We start from the raw sequence: 19,257 nt of genomic DNA, 5'->3' as shown, positions 1-19,257 counted from the left end.
CTGAGACTGCTCATTCAGTGATTCTGTGAGTTACCGTGTCCATACCCCATAACCTTTCCTTGGAGTTGCCCCTAACACAGATTATGTCACCATGACTGGTTTTGTTTGTTTTATATTTGGCCAAAATATTCTGGTTTAGATACAGATATTTACAGAAGGTAGGGAGGAAAGGAACCAGGCCAGAGAGGAACAGGTATATGTACAAGGCTGGGCTGCAAAGGGCAGCAACTTCCATATAAGTTGGGGGTTTTGTGCATGTTGGTTTCCATCTCATGTGACAATGTCCACTTCTGCTATGTGGAGAGATGATGGCCACTGCCCACCCGGGTACCAGCAGCAGGGGATTGTCTGACTTGGGAAGAAGTGGGGTTTACAGGAGCCCAGCAGGTCCTTTCTGCTCTCCTAGGAGCCAGTAAGTTCGCATCTTGCCTTTTCCCTGGAAGCGGAGAAGTAGAGATAATTCAGATTGTTCTATGTTATTTCTCATATCTCCCTCCCTTCCCCCCACAAACCCCGTGATTGTGTTCATCCTCCCATTCCATGACTCCCTCCCCATGGCCTGCCATCACCTTCATCTCCACATCCCCTCGAAGCTCTAGCTGGAAGCATCCTAGCTCATCCAGGGCATCCTTGGTGGTAGAGGAGACATGAATCTTAAGGGCTGGGGTGGGATAGGGGAAATGATGGAAAGAAGAATCAAAGAAAAGGCAACCGAAGAACTGGCAGGATCGGAGAGAGCTTTACCCAACCACCATCCCTCAGGAGGGTCTCAGTCTTCCCAGGGCACATGCACTAGAACCAAAATATGTCCAAGGATGGGGCAATCAGGAACTGTGGTCTCTCAGAATGAGATTTGGAGGAACTCTGAAAAGAAGAAAAGGCCAACACAGGTTGAGGCTGATGCTGGGGTTGAGGGCTAATGTCTCACCTTGACCATTAGACTCCATTCGGGAAGCAGTGTTCACTGTGTCTCCAAAAAGACAGTAGCGGGGCATCTTCAGGCCAACGACCCCAGCACAGACGGGCCCTGTGAGAAGAAATAGGTTGGGAGAGCCTGGGAAAAGTCGATATGAGGACAGGAGTGAGAGTCAGCCTTACCCGTGTGGACCCCTATGCGTAGCCTCAGCTGGTCATGGGGTCGGTGGCGGATGCGGAAGGAAGAAACCGCATCCAGTAATGCCAGGGCCATACGAGCAATTTCCGGGGCATGGCGCTGACCATTTCTGCCTGGGAGACCAGATACCACCATGTAGGCATCTCCAATCGTCTCTACCTGATTGAGAGGGGGATGAAAAGGTCACCTCTTATCTGTATCAGTGGGGATGGGGAAGGGCAGAAGGAGACAAGCTGGGTACCACTATGAGTCATCCTGACAGCCTGGGGGCCAGAACATTGACTAGAAAGTAAGTGCCATGGTCCTGAGAATCTGGGAGAAGGGGAGTCAAGGGAATCGGTAAATCCTCCTGCCCATCCCAGCACCTGGCGAATACTCTACAAATGTCTGCTGAATGGACACCCTGTCTGCAACAGGACATGGTCAAATAGGCTCTGCTGTCAGGAAATGGGAAGCAAGACAACAGGGCTGCCCTGAAGAGCACAGAAGCTGGTGGGGAGGTCAGCGAGGCCCCGTGAAATGAGCCTCAGACAGCCTGAAGTGTCAAAGGTAAGAAAGCAGGCACTTGGCTTCGTTAATTGTACTGAAGCTGTGTAAGAGAAGGTCCTTGTTTTTAGGAACTACACACTGACCTGTTTAGGGATGAAGGGGCACTGTGGGGCTTCCCTGGTGGCCTAGTGGTTAAGAATCTGCCTACCAATGCAGGGGACATGGGTTCGAACCCTGGTGCGGGAAGATCCCACATGCCGGGAAGCAACTAAACCCGTGCGCCACAACTACTGAGCCTGTGCTCTAGAGCCCGCGAGCCACAACTACTGAAGCCCGCGTGCCTAGAGCCTGTGCTCCGCAGCAAGAGAAGCCACTGCAACGTGCACCACAACAAAGAGCAGCCCCCGCTCCCCACAACTAGAGAAAGCCCGCGTGCAACAGAGACCCAACGCAGCTAAAAATAAAATAAATAAATTTATTTCTTTTAAAAAGGGGGCACTGTGTCTGAAACTTACTTGCAAAAGGTTCAGAAAATAATATATGGAGACATAGATTTTTTTTAAATAAAGCAAATGGGGGAAAATATAAACAATTGGTGAATGCAAGTAAAGGGTTTATGGGAGTTCTTTGTTACAGTAATAACAGAGATGGCAGAGTAAGTCCAAAGGGAAGGGACAGGAGTGGGTAATAAATATTATCTGTACAATATTAGGCATTTTCCACAATAAATTTATTATTCCCATCATACAGATAAAATATCTGAGGCTCAGGGAGCTTCTGTTACTTGCCTAAGGCCACACGGTTGGTCACAAAGCCCGATCATTTTTACTCCCAAGCACAATAAAGCCTACCCTGTGCCAACTCAATGACTTCAACAAAAAGCTTCCACTCCATAGCTTGTCCCTCACCCCAATAAATCATTCTATACCCACATCCTGTATGATTCCTCCATGTCTGGAGTGGATGAAGAGAAGAGAAAAGATGACTAGGCTATGCCTATACCCCCAGGCAAAAAGTGGCAGACAGGGGCTAGATCTTGTGATGGTTCCGATTAGGCAAGCCTTAAGGATTCACAAGAGATTAGACGGGAATGTACAGTTACAGTGCCAGAGCCTCATTTGTCTACAAAGGGTACGCTAGCACTAGGATGCTGGAGACCCAGGCAGGAAAACTGACCCTGGAGCAGGTAAGGCATGTGGGATTCGGGCAGACTGGGTTTTAAAAGAGTGTCAGTGTAAGGGCAGCCCCAGCTCTCACCTTGTAGACGTCAAAGTTGTCAATTATGGCATCAAAGCAGGTATACAGATCATTAAGAAGTGTCACCACCTAACAGGGATGGGAAAGTAGAGGCCTTAAGACTTTCCAACCTTCTAAGACTGTCCAACTAAGACTGTCCAACTTTCTAAGAATTCTTAACACACAAGCCATAACAAGATATGGAAACTACAGACCAAGCTAATCTTCCCTATTATCAAGGATCTCTATGCCCCAGTGAAGCTCCCGCAGGTCTCTACCCCACCCTCTGCCCCTCACCTGGCTCTCACCTGCATGGGGGTGCTCTCTGCTGACAAAGCTGTGAAGCCAACGATGTCACTGAAGTAGATGGTAACGCTGTCAAAGGCCTCGGCCTGTACGGTCTCTCCCCGTTTTAACTGCTCTGCCACTGAACTAGGAAGCAAAGGTACAGGTTGAGCCAAACTCAGAGAAAGAGGGTGGGAGGGCGAGAGAGAGGAAAGGAGTGTATGGCTGGAGCAGAGATGAGTTCTAACATGAAAGCTGAGCCTGGTGGAGGAGAAGGAAGGTGGCTGGGAAGACATTACAGTCCAGGGCAAGGTAAGGTGTACAGGTGGTGTGGGGTTGGAAGGGGATCCCTGGGGATGTGGGCTAAACGTCTCAAGTTGGGATTGTTCTACATACACTTGCTGGAGCAAAGGTCTGGTAGAGCAGCGTCCTAAGAAGAAGGGATGGGAAGCCAGGAAGAAGGCAGCACAACTCATTTGGAGACAGAATGAAAACACACGGTCTAGAGCCAGAATGGGCTCATGGTAGCGAGATGTAACAAAGCAGCATTCTAAGGTTGGGAAGTGAGTTCTCAGGAGCTTGATTAGGCAGAAACCAACAGAAGAATACCACAGGAAAATTCAGGAAGGGGAACAGAAGTCTCACTGGGGTAGAATTTGGTAGAGCAGAGCCTCAGCCTTGCGTTTCTCCTCCAGGTAGGCCTGTGTGCGTTCCTCCACCAGCTTCTCCAGGTTGTTGGCGTACTGCTCCATGCGCAATAGGAGGTTATCCAGTATGCTGGTGCCACCCTCCCTGGAAGGAGGCCAGGATAGGGTACCTGCTCCAAGATGCTCAAGACCCCCAGGGCTTTCTACCCAACCCACCCTCTCGGCCCCACCAACCCCACCTCACCCACTAAGAGTGATGAGGCTTCTAGCCCCGGGGAGCTCCTGCACCATAGTGCCCTCTCACTTGTTAAAGCGGCGAATGAAGCCCTTAATCTGTCCAAAGTCTGGTCGCTCAGCTGCGTCCTGGGCCCAACACCGCTCCATCAGCAAAACCAGCTCTTCGTTCAGTTGGGTCCGGTCGATGCTCGGCCGGAAATAAGGCCGCTGACCATTTCGGACCTTCTGGACAATCTCTGAGGGTGATAAAGGGTTTGGATGAAGAACAGGTCCCCCAAGTAGAGGAGGCTCTGGGTCGTAGATTGACTCTCACCTTTGGGGCTGAGGTCCAGGCCCTCCAAGTAGAAAGGACCACTGCGAAGGGCTATCTCCTGTAAGATGATCCCAAAGCTATAGACATCGGCCTTCTGCATGCCTGTGGTTGGCAAGGGGTTCCCACTGAGCAGTTCTGGGGCAGTCCACAGCTTCTCTGAAAAGAGGGAACAGGTGGCCAGGTCCTCAAAAAGGAAATCCCCAAGCCCACCTGGCCTCATTCCTATAATGCTCGCCGTATTACTGTCACTCCGTCTCCCTCTCCCACCCTCCGTAGGTGGAAATGATCAGGGCCGGGGGAGCAATGTAAAAGCAGGTTGTGGGGGAAGGCCTCACTGGCATAGAGGGCGTGGTTGTCATCAGGTTCAGCAGTTGATCGGAAGCTGGCCAGGCCATAGTCTGTGATTTTGAGCACAAAACGACTATCCACCACACAGTTGGAGGACTTGAGACTCCCATGGGATGCAATAATGCTGTTATGGAGAAAGGCCATGCCCTGCAGGATACAGATCAAGTCATGGGATTGGATCATATCTGGCTTGGGATACCCCCTCTCCGTGAGATGGACATTAGCTAGCTGTCTAAAGATCTTGGGACCATGGGCTTCCCTGGTGGCGCAGTGGTTGGGAGTCCGCCTGCCGATGCGGGGGACACGGGTTCGTGCCCCGGTCCGGGGAGATCCCGCATGCCGTGGAGCGGCTGGGCCCGTGAGCCATGGCCGCTGAGCCTGCTTGTCCGGAGCCTGTGCTCCGCAACAGGAGAGGCCACAACAGTGAGAGGCCCGCGTACCGCAAAAAAAAAAAAAAAAAGATCTCGGGACCATAAAAACAATAAGCTAATTTCGGAATGCATCCTTTGTACAGTTTCCACCCCAGGAAGCAGGCAAAATAGGAGAGTCGTCTCTTCCTGGTACCTTAAGCAGTATATCAGCACCCAAGCACCAGGGATAGGAGACATGCTTAAGAGGAAGGACAAGGGGAGCTATCAGTTATCACCCTGGAGAGGGCGGTCTGTCTTCTGAGTAATGAAGGGATCAGAACTCTGAGGGTGAACTCCAAGAATACAACACCCATGGTGGCCTCAAATGCTTGGCCACTACGCAGGAAGACATGGCTTGAGATCCAGGTATCAAGAGTACCTGGATGCACCAAGGAAGACTAGCCAGTTGTAAACTTTAACATACAACCATGTATAGGCAGGCAAGTCGAGATAGAGGAGGAAAGCCATCTACTACAGGGGATGTCGGGCCAGAGAGAAAGTGCAGAAAATAGTAAATTAGAAAAACCTGGGAAATGGACACAGGTAGGAGGTAGCTACCAAGCCAACGTAGAAGCCTGAAACTTCTGGCCCCCCTGGGGCCAGAGAGGAGAGAAAGGTTGCCTGTAAGGGACTCTAAGGCAGGTCCTAAGAAGGCAGAGTGGTGCTTCCCCTGGGAAGTCAGTTCAGGTGGAACCGAAAAAGGATACGGTGTCCTGTATGCTAACCTCCTTTAAATGTTTAGCTCTGGGCTTAAACAACTCAAAACTCTAGTCTCTGTGAACTCTTCCTTTCTATTCGTTTCATCTTGATATCAACAAACCTTTGGGACTCTCCAAACTCGTGAATACAGATGTTAGGCTTCTGGCTTTGTTCTAAATCACCTTTCCATCAAATCACTGTTCTCTCAAGAGTCATGTTTTTCTTACATTTATCATCACACCTCCAGCTGAGCACCACATCAACTTTACCTAATATTTTATCTCTGACTTGATGGCAAACTTTAACACACACACACACAAAATTTTTTAAATAACCTCTTGAAAACTATGCAGAGAAACCGAAGCCAGCTCCAGGTGTGGTACAGGTGATCCACTAGGCTAGCTCACTGGCTAGGGGACTTGCTTCTAAACACCTGTCCAACCTGTGCAAGATTCAAATTTATGCCTTCACAAACCCATAGACCTCTGGGTCACTTGAAAATAGCTGAAACCTAGTATATTAGAAGATACCAAACATTTAGTATAATTTTCCTTGGCTTCTCTTAGTTTTACTAATAAATGTTCATTTCGAATTTCAGTTTTTCTGAACAAAAGAGCAGATACGTGAAATATTGGTTAGAGAGTAAATGATGAGGAAAAAAAATAGAAGATAAATGTTTGGAGACCCCATTAATTTTTCCCTGCTAAGAGACTTTAATATAAACTCTTGGAGGAAAAAGAAAAGATGATGGAGAGAGATTTGAGATATTTGAGATCTGAGATTTGAGCTAGGGCAGGAAGACAAAAGTTCTCTACAAGTACAGGACTCTTTGTGGCAGATAAAACTCATTCCCCCCAATTAAAAGCCCCAAATCCATTGTTTACCCATTATTACCCAACCTTAAGAATAAGGGGAAATGGAGAGATGGAATTTTTAGACTAGGAAGAGAAATCATAAGCAAAGATAGAAAGAGGGAGGCATTTTAAAGTGGATGAACTCAAGGAGGAGTGGGGAAGACTCACCTTAACAAGGTCATTAATGAGCGAGTAACGAAACATCCAATCCAAGTTGATGCTATCATTTTCCAGAATATCCTGGTAAGTGACATGGAATAGATTATGTGACTTTCCTAGCCCCACTATTACCTGCACAGTCAGTGTAACTTTGGGCCTATCTCCCCCGCCCCTATAATCCCCACCTATATCCCTCACCTGTAAACTCCCACGAGGACAATACTCGGTGACGATGCAAATGTTGGGAGGGTCTATGCAGGCGCCAATGAAGCGAGTGAGATGGTTGAACTGAACATCTCTCATCTAGGAAAAAAAAAAAAGGAAGAAAAAGAGAACTGAAAGAGCTAAAAATTAGATACAGAAATCTACCACTACATGAGAGGACCTTTCTCTTAATTGTCCTTTTACAACTTGAAATCATTTATAAATAAACCCATTGCCCTCCTAGCCAATTTTACTGTTCCCTAGTCCTCCCCTTCCCCTTCCCCTTCCCCATTCTTATTTACCCCTGGCCCTCAACCCATACACCACGACTTACATGTTTGAGTTCAAACAGAACCTGCCGGGTCAGCTCAATGCGCTTCTTATTCACATGTTTGATGGCAACAACATTTCCCTGATGGTGGGAGTGAAAGGGGAAGAGGGACATTAATATCAGAATGGGTCTCTGGGTGCTGGGAAAGACTGGAGAACTGTGGGAGCATCCAGGAGATCAGCTGGACAGAGAGGAGGGTTATGAGGAGCAGAGGGTCACGGGAAGAGGTGACAGATGTGGATGAGACAGAATGAAATGGTGGGGACCAGAACAAGTGGATGACTGTTCACCTTGAAGTGACCGGTGTTGGCAAAGATCTGGTATTTCCCATGGGCTGTCATGAGCGAGCCGTAACTGGATCCCCGCTGGGGCCAAGGGCAACATGGAGGCGGAAGGATGAAAGGAACATTAGATGGTGGTGGTAGCGCAGGTGCTATCATTACAGGCTGATGTGCTGGGAAAGGTCCAGGGTACGAAAGGACAGGCACTCAGAGGGAAGCAGAGGGACAGCTGAGACGAGGGCTCACCAGCGACAGTGTGAGGCGACTGCCTGCACCTTTATGGTATCGCTCTGAATTGCCAAATTGCAGCTCCTCCCAGCGAATGCGCCACAACATGCTAGCCAGCTCTTTCTCCAGCATCAGTTTTCTGTAAGGACTGCACACCTCAGTTGACTGGCAAGCCCAATCCTACCACCCCAGAAGCCAACAGCGGGATTGCAGAGACTTCCCGGCAGCTCCTGAAGCTGCGGTTGTCACGCCCCAGACACAGGACTGAGAGAGAGGGATGCATTCCCTCCCCCGTGTTCTAGGGGCCTCCTGGCCTCAGCCAGAAGGCTGTGTGGAAATGGGAGGGAGGGAGTAGGTCAGCGGAAAGCCCAGAACTCACCGGAAAATGAGGAAGCTGGAAACGCCAAACATGATGAAGGTGATTCCTGTGCCCAGCGCCACGATTGCCAGAGTGGAAAGTGGGGCTGAAGGGAGAGGGGGCCCTGAGAAAGACTGTGTGTGGTGCTGTGAACGGGGAGGGGGGATGCTCTTAGGTGCAGGGAGCAGACAGATCTTGAGAGGTAAAGAAGCAGGCAGGGGGCATGGGAGAACAGGTGATATAGAGCTAAGGGTGGGGGAGCCCGTGAGGAGGAGGTAAAAGAATGCAAAGTCAAGGGAGGAAGGATTGCTCCCAGTCCCTGCACACACCCACTTTTATCACAGGATGGGTCGTCCAAGTCAAAGGCACAGGGGGGATTGTCCAAGGGGGGGGCCCCCTTCACCCAGGGGATGGGCCGTCCTGTCCACCAAATCTGCTTTTCGGCTCCCGAGTAGTGGGCTGCAGGCTGTGAGGAAGGAGAAAACAGGGCCCACAGGCCTGCTCCCACCAGCCTCCTCCCCCCAAACCCAGCTACTTGGGTGCTTTTCTCCCCATCCTACCGCCCACCCACCAAGCAGCTCCAGCAGAGGAAATAAGTCCCTGCCTCTAGAACCTGTGATTCTGCCCCCGTTGACCCCCTGAAAGCTGGGTTTGCAGGCCCCCCACTCTCCTCCCTGCCTCATCCCCCATCACCTGAAAGTCCCCAGAATCCAGGTCTCCCATGGCCCACAGGACAAAATCAGTCTCCCGGTCATTGTTCTTGTCCATAACAACCAGTCCAGTTACACCTAAGACAGAAAGGAGTACCCCTTACTTTGAGATCTACCCTAGGCCCCTCTCCTATCCTCCCAATCCCTCCAGTCACCTCACAGTCTGTCCCTGCCCCCATTCTTAATATGTGTCCACCTCTGCCATGTTCTCTGACCCCTACTAACTCTCCCTCCTGCCCCTGGTGTCTGTGTTTTCTTCTGCCCACTCCACTCCTGAGCGTGACAGCGGCACTCTGGCCTCCAACTGACCCTCTCCATTACCATGGTATCTTCTTCCTTGCATCTTCTCGACAATTCGAAGTCCATCTTCCCGGGTGCCTCCTTCCTGTATCGTCTCATTCAGGACTTCAGCATATAGCAGGATCCCATCGTAGAAGCAGCCAGCAATGAGGTTCATCTGGGGGTGGTAACTTCAGCAGTGCTCTCCAAAGGTCCTGCCAGGCCCCTTCCCCAGCCCCCTTTTCCATCTCTGGGGTCTCCTTCTACCTCTCCTCGCTCTGGTTTGCTTTCTTCCCTCCTCTCATTCCTAAGGTGCCATCCCTACCTCACTGAACACTAAGGCAGAAGAGAAAATCCTGAATGGAAGTGGACAGCCCCCAAAGTAGGGCTGGCTCCATGGCCAAGGCTTGATTCTGAGTTAGGGAGAAGAGGCTTTCCTCAAAGCCTGGCCTGATTCTCGGGGAAAGAGAGATCTACTTACGAGGGAAGGGGCCAGCTCCACACCAAAATCTTCCCGAGCTCTTATCAGAAGACGATTCTGGAATTCCTGATACTCAGGATTCGGGGGTTCTCGGTATGTGATGACCAATACCATCTGTACGAACAGCACATGGGAGAGTGGAAATGATTCAAGATGGGCATTAGGGGAAGAGAGGAAGCAGGACAGGGAAACTTGCTGAAATATACATGATATAAAATGTACATGGGTGACTCTGAAGGCTGAGAGGATACTAAACTCGTGTGTGTGTGTGTGTGTGTGTGTGTGTGTGTGTGTGTGTGTGTGTGTGTATATGTTTAATACTCTGGGGACAGCACATGGCACACCTCCATACAAGATAGATAGATAGGATGGTTCTGGGAAGGTGGAGACTGGGAAATACATGAAGTCAACTCCATCCCCCAAACTGGGCTCCTCATCGTCCTGAAGCCCCTACTACCGCCCAGGCCTCCCAGCAGGGCTGCCATAACACTCACAGCTCCTCTGTCCCATCCTTTCTGGGTACCTGTTTACTGGCAAGGACAACACTGAGCAACAGCTCCTCTCCCTGGTGTTAATTACTGCTAATGTTCTCAGTAAAATGTTTACATTTTCATTTGGGCCACTTGAGCACAGTGCCTCCACCCAGTGAATTAGAGATTTCAGGTCCTATGACAACTGGGGGAAATCCTTTGAGAGAGTGATTCCATCTGTAAAAAGCCATGAGCCGGCTCCTTTAATGTGCATGGAACACCCACCATATGCAGTCCTGCATACTGGCATAGTCCCACACATCATGAGTCACAAGGAAAACACACAGTCACACGCCCACACACATCTCATAGATAAGCCAGTGGCACACATGGTCTCAGTCATGCACACTTCTCATTGGCCACAGTCAGCATGTCTCTGTCTTTCACTGGGATGCCTGCCTGGCTCCCACTGGCCCACTGGCCTCACACACTTCCCGCTTCTTGGCCTCTGCCTCCACCTCAGGCCTCCACAATCACTGAGACCAGCCTCTGCCTTCGTCAGGGAACTGGCACTGCAACTTTGGGGAAAGACTTCAGATCAATATATTTTGTGAAACGTGACTTTGTGAAATGAGAGATTAAAACTAGTCATTTTGGGACTTCCCTGGTGGTGCAGTGGTTAGGAATCCACCTGCCAAGGCGGATCCACCTGCCAGGTTCGATCCCTGGTCGGGGAAGATCCTACGTGCCGCAGAGCAACTAAGCCTGTGTGCCACAACTACTGAGCCTGTGCTCTAGATCCCGCGAGCCACAACTACTGAGCCCGTGTGCCACAACTACTGAAGCCCATGCGCCTAGAGCCCATGCTTCACAACAAGAGAAGCCACCACAATGAGAAACCTGCGCACCGCAACGAGGAGTAGCGCCCCCTCGCCACAACTACAGAAAGCTCATGTGCAGCAACGAAGGCCCAACGCAACCAAAAAATAAATATAATAAATAAAATTGATTCTTTAAAAAATAAAACTAGCCGTTTCTACCAGTTGTGTTAATTCCTGTCATAGAAAGTACCATAGAGATACTAGATATATCACTTACGACCTATTATAGATCAATTCATTCCAGGTAGGAAATAATGAAGTCAGTTTCTAATACACATTGATTATATTAGACTGGAGTCTACTTCATGATGTAATTATTCTTACTGGAGCGTTTGGATGCTTGATCACACACTGCTAATACTCTCCCACTGTCAGGCAGAATTAAAAAGGAGAGGGAGACTGAGGGTGGGGCTGGAAGGGTTCGTTCAGTAATACCTATTCAAAGAATAAAAGAAAAATAGAAGGGTAGGATACGGTTGACAAAAAATGTAAAAAGTTAGTTAAAAAACTTGAAAAGATCAGGCTTCACACAATGTCTATTTCATTATAAAGGTTGATAATAGGTTTTCAATGCTTTTTAAAAAGTAATTGCCTAGGTTTTTTCTTTGCTAGACTAGCAGTTCTCAATCTTTTTGCTCTCATGACACCTTTACGCTACTAGAAATTATTGAGGACCCCAAGGAGCTTTTGTTTGTTTGGATTACATCTATCAATATTTACCATATTAGAAATTAAAACTGACAAAGTTTTAAAACACAAGAATACACAAGCACACCTCCTATAGCTGCCAGAATGATGACATCATCACACGTCACATAACCTCTGGAAAACTCCACTGTACAATCATGGAAGAATGAGAGTGACGGAGGCAAATAACACCTTAGTATTATTTTTAAACTAGTTTTGCCCTCATTGTCCCCCTAAAAAAGGATTCCAGGGGCCCCCAGGATCCCAAGGCCACACTTTGAGAACTGCTATGCTCGACTCTGTTTTGCTGTGGTTACCAGCTACTAAAAAAAAGAGAGAGAAGCAGAAGAACTTCCAAAGAATTTCTGTTCTTGCTCAGGGGCTAGAGAGAAGGTAAAGGTAGGTAACTGTGTCCCGTTGCACAGGGGACCCCAGGCGGAAAAAAAAAAAAAAAAAAAAGCAAAGGCTGCCAAAATGGGTACAGCGGTGGGTGGAAGCCAGGAGGGTACCCGGGAAATGTGCAAGGACAGCAGATGCCTGGCTCTGCCTGTGGGCCCACCCACACCCAGACCCACTCTGGCTGCCGCAGGAGGCGCTGTTAACAGTGGCCTAAATTAACAGAATGGTCTCCACAAGAGATGCTGCCTTCCACGGCCCTTGGTTTACTGCTTACTTCCATTCTAGCCGCTGGTGTCCCCCATCTGTACCCCAGTCTCATGCTGGTCACCTAGTTTGTGGCTTCTCCCTGGGTTTCTGACCCTGTAGAATGTCCTCAAATGTCCAGACAGAGCCTCTGGATCCTTAGAGCCTAGTCATTTGGTTAGTTCCACCGTATCTACGTATCCTTCCCTTTCCTGGTTGATCATCTTGGTTTACAGTACCTGCCGGCTCTACTCCTGTCTAAATGAATTCCTAACCCCATCCCCCCTCTTCCCAACACACACGTTGATTCAATTCAACAAACGTGCTAGGCACACGGAATACAAAGACAAGCATGGTCCCCGCCCTCAAGCGGCTACGGTTCAATGAGGGAGAAAAATCATAGCAACATATTTAATTTGAGAGTCCTCTCCCCCAGTAGCTAGTATCCAGCATGAGCTGGGACCCCTTCCTTGGGCATGACACCCTCCTGGAAAGGCTGTGGGCATCTGTATCAGGGACTCCTCACCTCTGCCGCCACCTTTTCCAGGCTGGCCTGCTCTGGGACCCCAGCGGGCCAGGTATCTCTGGGGTGTGGGCTCTCTGCTCTTTCACCCTTGTCTGGAGCTGACCACACCACTTCCCTTTGATTTTCCCCTCAGCATATTCTTGACTGCCCCTTCTCTTATATCGTAGCAAAACCTCCCTCTTTGTTTTTCTGTCTGAATAATGCCTACAGTGAGTGGGAGAGCTGAGAATTAATTTACAGTTCACCCTGGAAAAACTTGGGTTTGAACTGCACAGGTCCACTGATATGCAGATTTTTTTCAATAAACGCAGACCATGGTACTACATGATCTATACTTGGTTGAATCCACAGATGTGGATGGAACCTCCAAGAGGGAAGCCTGACTGTAAAGTTATACTCAGATTTTCGATTGCATGGAGGGTGGGTGCCCCTAACCCCCACAGTGTTCAAGAGTCAACTGTATGTAACTAATTGTTAGCAGACTAGATCCCTCCTCCTCCTACCCTAAGTGCTGGGGCCCCTTGGCTGGTAGGAATTCTCCCACAAGAAGAGAGGTGTTCCCTCCACAAAGAGAGTATGGCCCAGAAGCCTGTGGAGTCTTCCCATCTGGGAGGGTTAGAGAGACCCTCCTTGACCACACTAGCTAAAGCACAACCCCCCTGATACTCTCCTCTCATACCACGCTATGCTTTTTTTCTCTTTTTAAGTAACACATCACAGTTTGTTCTATGTTTGTATCTATTGCTTGTTTATGTCTGTCTGTTCTACTGAATGTAGGCTCCAAAAGGCAGGGACATCTGTTATGTTCTCTGCTGTATACTAGCACCTCGCACAGTGACTAGGACATAACAGGTGCTAGCTAAGTAAACACTAACAGAATGAGTCAGTCTTCAGATGAATCAGACATTGACTGAATAATGTTGTAAGTTCTAGAGGAGTTAGAGATAGGCACAAGAGTGGGAAATTCAGTCCAACCTGAGGATTCAGGGATTGTTTCCTAGAAGGGAAAATAACTGATTTGAGTATTATAGAATACACAAGCATTATCCAGACACACAAAGGTGAGAAGGTCGTTTTAGGCAAAAGTTCAGCAGCAACAAAACCTGTCCTGCCACTGCCCGTGTTCAAGTGTGACGGTCACAGACTTATACTCAGGCATGCAAACAGATATGTCATTCACAGTCAGACACTACCAAATATATAATCACAGCCACATAAAACCTTACTCATTGCAGAAGGTGGCCACCCAAGTCCAGCCCTTATACACATCTACTTAGAGTCAAAGAATCTCAGGGTTGAAAAGACCTGAAGGTTATCCTATACGCCACCTCAAATTCTTTTTGGGATAAGAAGGGGGTATGCATAAATAAGTTTTAAAAAGTACTTATATACATAAGTAAGTGAAAAATTTGTGGGAGAATCGGGGAGCAATTCATGGGTATGATTTTGAGAGGGAGAGATTTGGGGTTAGGGGAGGAAGACCACTGTGGACAAAAGCAGCAAAGAGCCCAAAGGCAGCGGGGCAGGGAGGCCCGAGGTAGCAGGTCTGAGCGAGGTCTAGCCGGCTGGAGTACTCAGCAGTACTGGGAGGTAAGATTTTAAAAGTGGGTTGAGGACTGTATAAAATCTTAAATGTCATGATAAGGAGTCAGGACTTTATTCTGTAGGAAATAAGTCATTGAAAGTTTTGAGCAGAGAAGTGAAGTGAAGACAGTCATGTCAATTTTCCCTACAAACTGCTTCTCATATCCATCTCTTTTCATTCCTGCTATCATCACCATAGTTCAAGCCCATACCTCCATACCGCATTCTAACCTATTGCAGGTGGCCTCACTGTCTCCTCCTCTTCTAATCCAACCTGAGTTCTGTCAGTATATTTCTCATCACAGAAAAACCTCAAAGACCCCACCATTCAAGTCCAAACGCCTCAGTCTTAGGTTCAGAGCTCTCCTTAATCTGAATCTACCTCTGCAGCATTATTTCCTATAATGTGCTCCAAGTGAACCATTCTTTCTTGTCAGGTCAGTATCTTCTTGGATCCCCAAACATGTCCATTCCCATCTTTTTTTCTTTGCTCCAGCTGCCTGCATCCTCTCTCCCACTCTGACTAGGAATATGACATCTATCTTTAAAGTCACCATAGAGTCTTGCTTCCTTTATAACAGCTTCCCCTAAACCCAGCCCACAGTGACTCTCTCCTCTGAACCACTCAAGTTCTTAGTGTCTGTTCCAGGACACATCATCACATCCTTTCTTGTACTTGTATCTAACTGCACCACAATCATGCCTCGCCTCTCTAGAAAGGGTGGAAGCCCTCCCAGGGGCGGGGTCTAGATCTTTTCCTGAACTTCCCCGCCCCCCACCCCACGGTATATGTACCATTGGTACTTAGGAAAAGTCAGTGTTCCAGGATCTTGGGAGGTAGCCTTGGAAGACACACTAAGAAAGAGCCACAAAGGTGAGACTAGACTTGGAAAGCCTCCGTCCATTTAATCCCTGTGGTTCACAATTCTTGCCCTGTTGCTAGGGTTTCTGTGGGGTCTTGTGACAGACAGAGAATTCCCAAAAAAGCTCCTCTCCCTGCTCCCTTCAAGTTTGGCTCAAATGATACCTGAAAAGCTTCTCTGAGGGCCTCGGCCTGTTCCCAGGTGCGATTGTCCTGCCAGGGCCGGCCTGTGGAGCGCGTGGGGCCCGCACGGAGACTCTCCCCAAAGACATCCAGGTAAAAGAAGACATAATCTCCGTTGGTCAGGTTCTCCCTCTGGGCCTGAAGCAGGATCTCATGCAGCATCTCCAGAGGGCCGCAGATATACACAACTGGGAGCAGGTACGTGACAGAGGGGCACTCTGAGAAAGCATCCAGGACCCTAGACAGCCCCCTCTCTGACCATCTGCATTCCCATCTTTAGCGAGGAAGAGAGGCCCTAATCTATCAACCACCCAGCAGATGTTCCCCATCCCTCCCCCCTTGGAGTCTATGTCATAAGTACCCTGGGACCGTATGGACCATCTGGCAGAAGTCAGAGCCTGACTCCAGACCCCAGAGGAAGGGAGCTATCCTTCAAGCCCCTCCTCTTCCCAGAGCCCTGCCTGCTGCTCCCCGCCAGCCCTCCTCACTCCCCCACTCTGCCCTGTCTTTCCCTAAGCTCAAAGGCACTGACTGCTCAGAACTTCTCTCAGTGGGAGCTTTACCTGTCTTTCCCAACCTAATCAGCTGCACCGCAAAGCCCATTTATGGAGTCTTCACGCTTTTTATGCCACCAAGGGGTACTGGCGGCCCAGTCTGAGAAGTCTCTGCTCACAGACAGGCACACATTTTGGAGTGACCATCAACCACACTCACTACTCCAGGGAACTCACACTGCTCCCCAAATTCAACTTCCCCCAATCCCACACTCTTCCCGACACAAGCTTCTCCCCTCAGGCCATCTTACTCCTTGTTCACATCTGTCTGTGACATCCACAAGCCCCCCAACATAACGCCTTAGCCCCTCCCAGGGGCTCCATCCACACGTGTTTCTTGATCCCAACCACCACATTCGGCTCCTCCACGGCTATCTCCATCTACAGCTTCCCAGTGCTCAGCTCCAGGGACACAGCGACCCTCCTCCCCTGACCCTAAGTAGCCCGGGCCACACTCACTGCGCCCGTTGGCCCGGATGAAGTGGGTGGCCTGCTCAGGGCCCCCCGGCTCACGGGCATACACCTGGTGCTGCACACTGAGGTTGCTGCCCTGCAGGGCCTCAAAGACGCCCTCGATGGTGAAGTAGTGAGGCCGGTCATCTGTGCGAGCATCCAGATACAGCAAGGCAGCACGGGCAGTCCAATTGAAGTGCCCATGTAGCGTCACTACAAACTCACCCAGCTTGGGAGCAGAGGGACCAGTGCGCACCAGGGTACGATAATGCTCATTCTTAGCCGCAAAACCAGAGGCCACAGCACCCGCAGTCAGCAGGGGAAGGCGCCAATGTGAGGCAAAGCGGGCCACAGAGGCAGCGGGGTACACGCAACCGGGGCCCAACAGAAGGTCGGGATCGTGGTAGAGCTTGAGGTCCACAGCGCGCAGCGGGGCCAGGTACTCAGAGCAGGCGCCATCTAGTTCAGAGCTGACGAACCGTAGGTCCACGGGCAGCGCCCGGCCCAGCGCCTCCACAGCGAGTGCCACAGCGGGACCCACCCGTGGCCAGGCCCAGGCATAGCTCAGGTTGTGTTCTGGCAGCACCACCGCCAGCGTCAGGTTCCGCGCCCCTGGGGGACGCACCCCACCTGCCAGGGCCGCCACCACCAGCAGGAGTGATGGCAGTGCCATGGGGAGAAAGCAGCGGCCCCACCCCCCCCAGAACCTGGGGCCACTCTGGCCTACGGGGGAGCCACAAGCACCGCCCAGCCTGGAACCTGGGGAAGGCCGCCAGGGAGAGAAGTGAGGATAAGCTAGGTAGGCTGGGATACAGAAAGTGGCAGGAATCGGGGAGGAGGAGATGGGAGGAAGCCCCGGGGAGTGGGTCCACCAGCCTAGGGCAGGGACGGAGGAGGGCCAAGAGTAGGGTGGCAGGAGGAGGCAGGGACCAAGGGGGCCTGTGACTGGGATGGGGAGAGCGAGAGGTGAATTCGTCTGATGAATCTAAAGCTGAGAAGGAAAAGGGGATCCGAGACTGGGATGGGGTGGAGCGGGGGGGTTGGCTGGTACAAAGAGAAGGCCTGGGGGGACCTCACCGCTGAAAGGGCTAGGAGGGCAGAGAGCGGCGAAAAGAAGGACCAAGGGGATAAGGTGGGAGGGGGCCGGCGCGGCGGAAGGACTGGGACCATGGGCAGGCGGGCAGCGAAGCGAGGCCTGGGCCGGAGGAGAAGGAAAGGCAGGGGTAAATCTCCCTGTGAAGGCTTCTCCCGAAGCTCCTGCTTGGACTAACGGGCCCAGGGCGCTGGTTCCATCCGGAGCTGCGGCGGCCCCGCCCGTGTCCCCGCTCCTCTCTGCTCCGCTTCTCCTGGGTCCGGGCGGCCGGCGCTGCCCCGCGCTTCCTCCCGCCCCCCGCCTGGGCCCCCGGGCGCGCCGCTCGTCCAGGTCAGGTTGCCGCGGCCCGGCCGTCTCCGCTCGCTGCGCCGGCGGCTGCAGAGTGTGACTCCCCGGGCAGGCCGCCCGCCCCCGCCCCCGCCCCGCGCCTTCCCCGCCCCCTCCCCGCGGCCCCTCCTCCTCCCCCGCCCGGCCCCACCCTCCGGCGCCTGCTGTCTTCCCCCCTCCCGACTCCCCACTCCCACCCGGGCGCCCGGGGACCTCCCAGGTCTCCAACCCACCCGGCGACAGCCCGGGGGCTCCGCGCAAGGGCCTCTCAGGCCGGCGAGGTCCCGGGCGTCCCCTCACTTTAAGGCCTACCCCGTCTCCCCCAGGCCCCTGGGCCACCCCGCCGCGCGCTCTCCATCTCACACACTCCCACGAGCCCAGGGCCTCCCTACCCACCCCTCGCGTATCCCGCTCTTCTTAGGGTCTCCTTTCTTAACTCCCCTGATTCCCTCAAACACTCCAGCCTCCAGGAAACAGTCAGGGATCCCCACATATTCGGTATCCTCACTTGTCCTCCACCTAGTAAACGATAGCACCCCTCTCATTGACGGGAACCTCTCCCTCCTTCACCAGTAAGACATGCCTGCTCCCTGGAAGACAAGCCCCTCCGGGACCAAGGCACTCCGGTGACCGATTTTTCCTGAGTCCTTACGAAGTCCATGAGTCTCCTTCTTCCTTAGGACTCAACCCTCCAATCTCCCTCTTCCTGTCCCCACGACCCCAATGTGCCCTCCCGTGTCCTCAGAGGCCACCATAGCCCACTGGGCTCCCGCCACACCATCTGCTCCAGGGTGGGAGCCCAGAGCAGCCTCTTCTCTCTTTTGTCTTCCTGCACAGCCTGGGCTCGCACCTGATAAAGGCTCAGAGACTGATTACGCAAAACGTTTCCCCAGTAGTGGAAGCCCATTGTGCCCCCCTTGGGTTCCACCCCACTCCCAAGCTTCCATCCTAGAAGGTTCACCCCAGACACCCCATATCTGGAGTGCTGATCTGATCCCGAGGAACAGCTTGTGAGGGATGATATCATGGTTGCTGGGAGGGGCTGCATGGGACCTTAGGGAGTTTTCCTCAAATTGTCATAAAGGAGATGCACATAAACCCATGCTCCTCCCCCTGCCAAGAGCCACAGTTTGTCTCCTGCTTCAAGCCACTTCTCCAGAAATCAGAGTGCCAAGAAGCTGAGAAAGCTGGAGTAGAGGGAGGAGGGTGGGCGGGCAGGGAGTGGAGGGGCGTAATTTCCCTGAGATGAAGGCGACACCTAGTGGTTTTGGGGGAAATTAAGGACAATGCCATTTTATTCTTAGGTACGATACTTTATTGAACACTGGCTGC

The 19,257-nt window shown here is 51.3% G+C and overlaps 1 protein-coding gene across 7 annotated transcripts; it reads right to left on the bottom strand.

Annotated features, from left to right (window-relative positions):
* Positions 1–99: 99 nt before the first annotated feature.
* NPR2 (natriuretic peptide receptor 2) lies at positions 100–17,983 on the bottom strand. 7 transcript variants are annotated; one of them, XM_033858257.2, is made up of 22 exons: positions 16,512–17,983; positions 15,481–15,686; positions 9,664–9,777; positions 9,225–9,360; positions 8,887–8,981; positions 8,527–8,659; positions 8,215–8,299; positions 7,854–7,983; positions 7,617–7,691; positions 7,330–7,407; positions 6,990–7,094; positions 6,801–6,872; positions 4,657–4,816; positions 4,322–4,477; positions 4,076–4,244; positions 3,770–3,916; positions 3,148–3,271; positions 2,861–2,929; positions 1,099–1,273; positions 929–1,027; positions 570–661; positions 100–436 (listed from the first exon to the last, which is right to left on the bottom strand). In XM_033858257.2, exons 1-22 carry the CDS (start codon positions 17,176–17,178, stop codon positions 371–373), a joined length of 3,153 nt encoding a protein of 1,050 aa, XP_033714148.1. In that variant the 5' UTR covers positions 17,179–17,983; the 3' UTR covers positions 100–370. The 7 variants fall into 7 exon arrangements, with proteins under 7 accessions (XP_033714148.1, XP_033714149.1, XP_033714152.2 ...); XM_033858258.2 differs by having other exon boundaries at positions 7,854–7,974; XM_033858261.2 differs by having other exon boundaries at positions 16,731–17,983.
* Positions 17,984–19,257: the final 1,274 nt, after the last annotated feature.

The sequence above is a fragment of the Tursiops truncatus genome, chromosome 6 (assembly GCF_011762595.2).
Source record: "Tursiops truncatus isolate mTurTru1 chromosome 6, mTurTru1.mat.Y, whole genome shotgun sequence".
NCBI lineage: Eukaryota > Metazoa > Chordata > Mammalia > Artiodactyla > Delphinidae > Tursiops > Tursiops truncatus.
The sequence above is the reverse complement of the archived record's forward strand: the minus strand, read 5'-3'. Positions and strand labels throughout refer to the sequence as shown.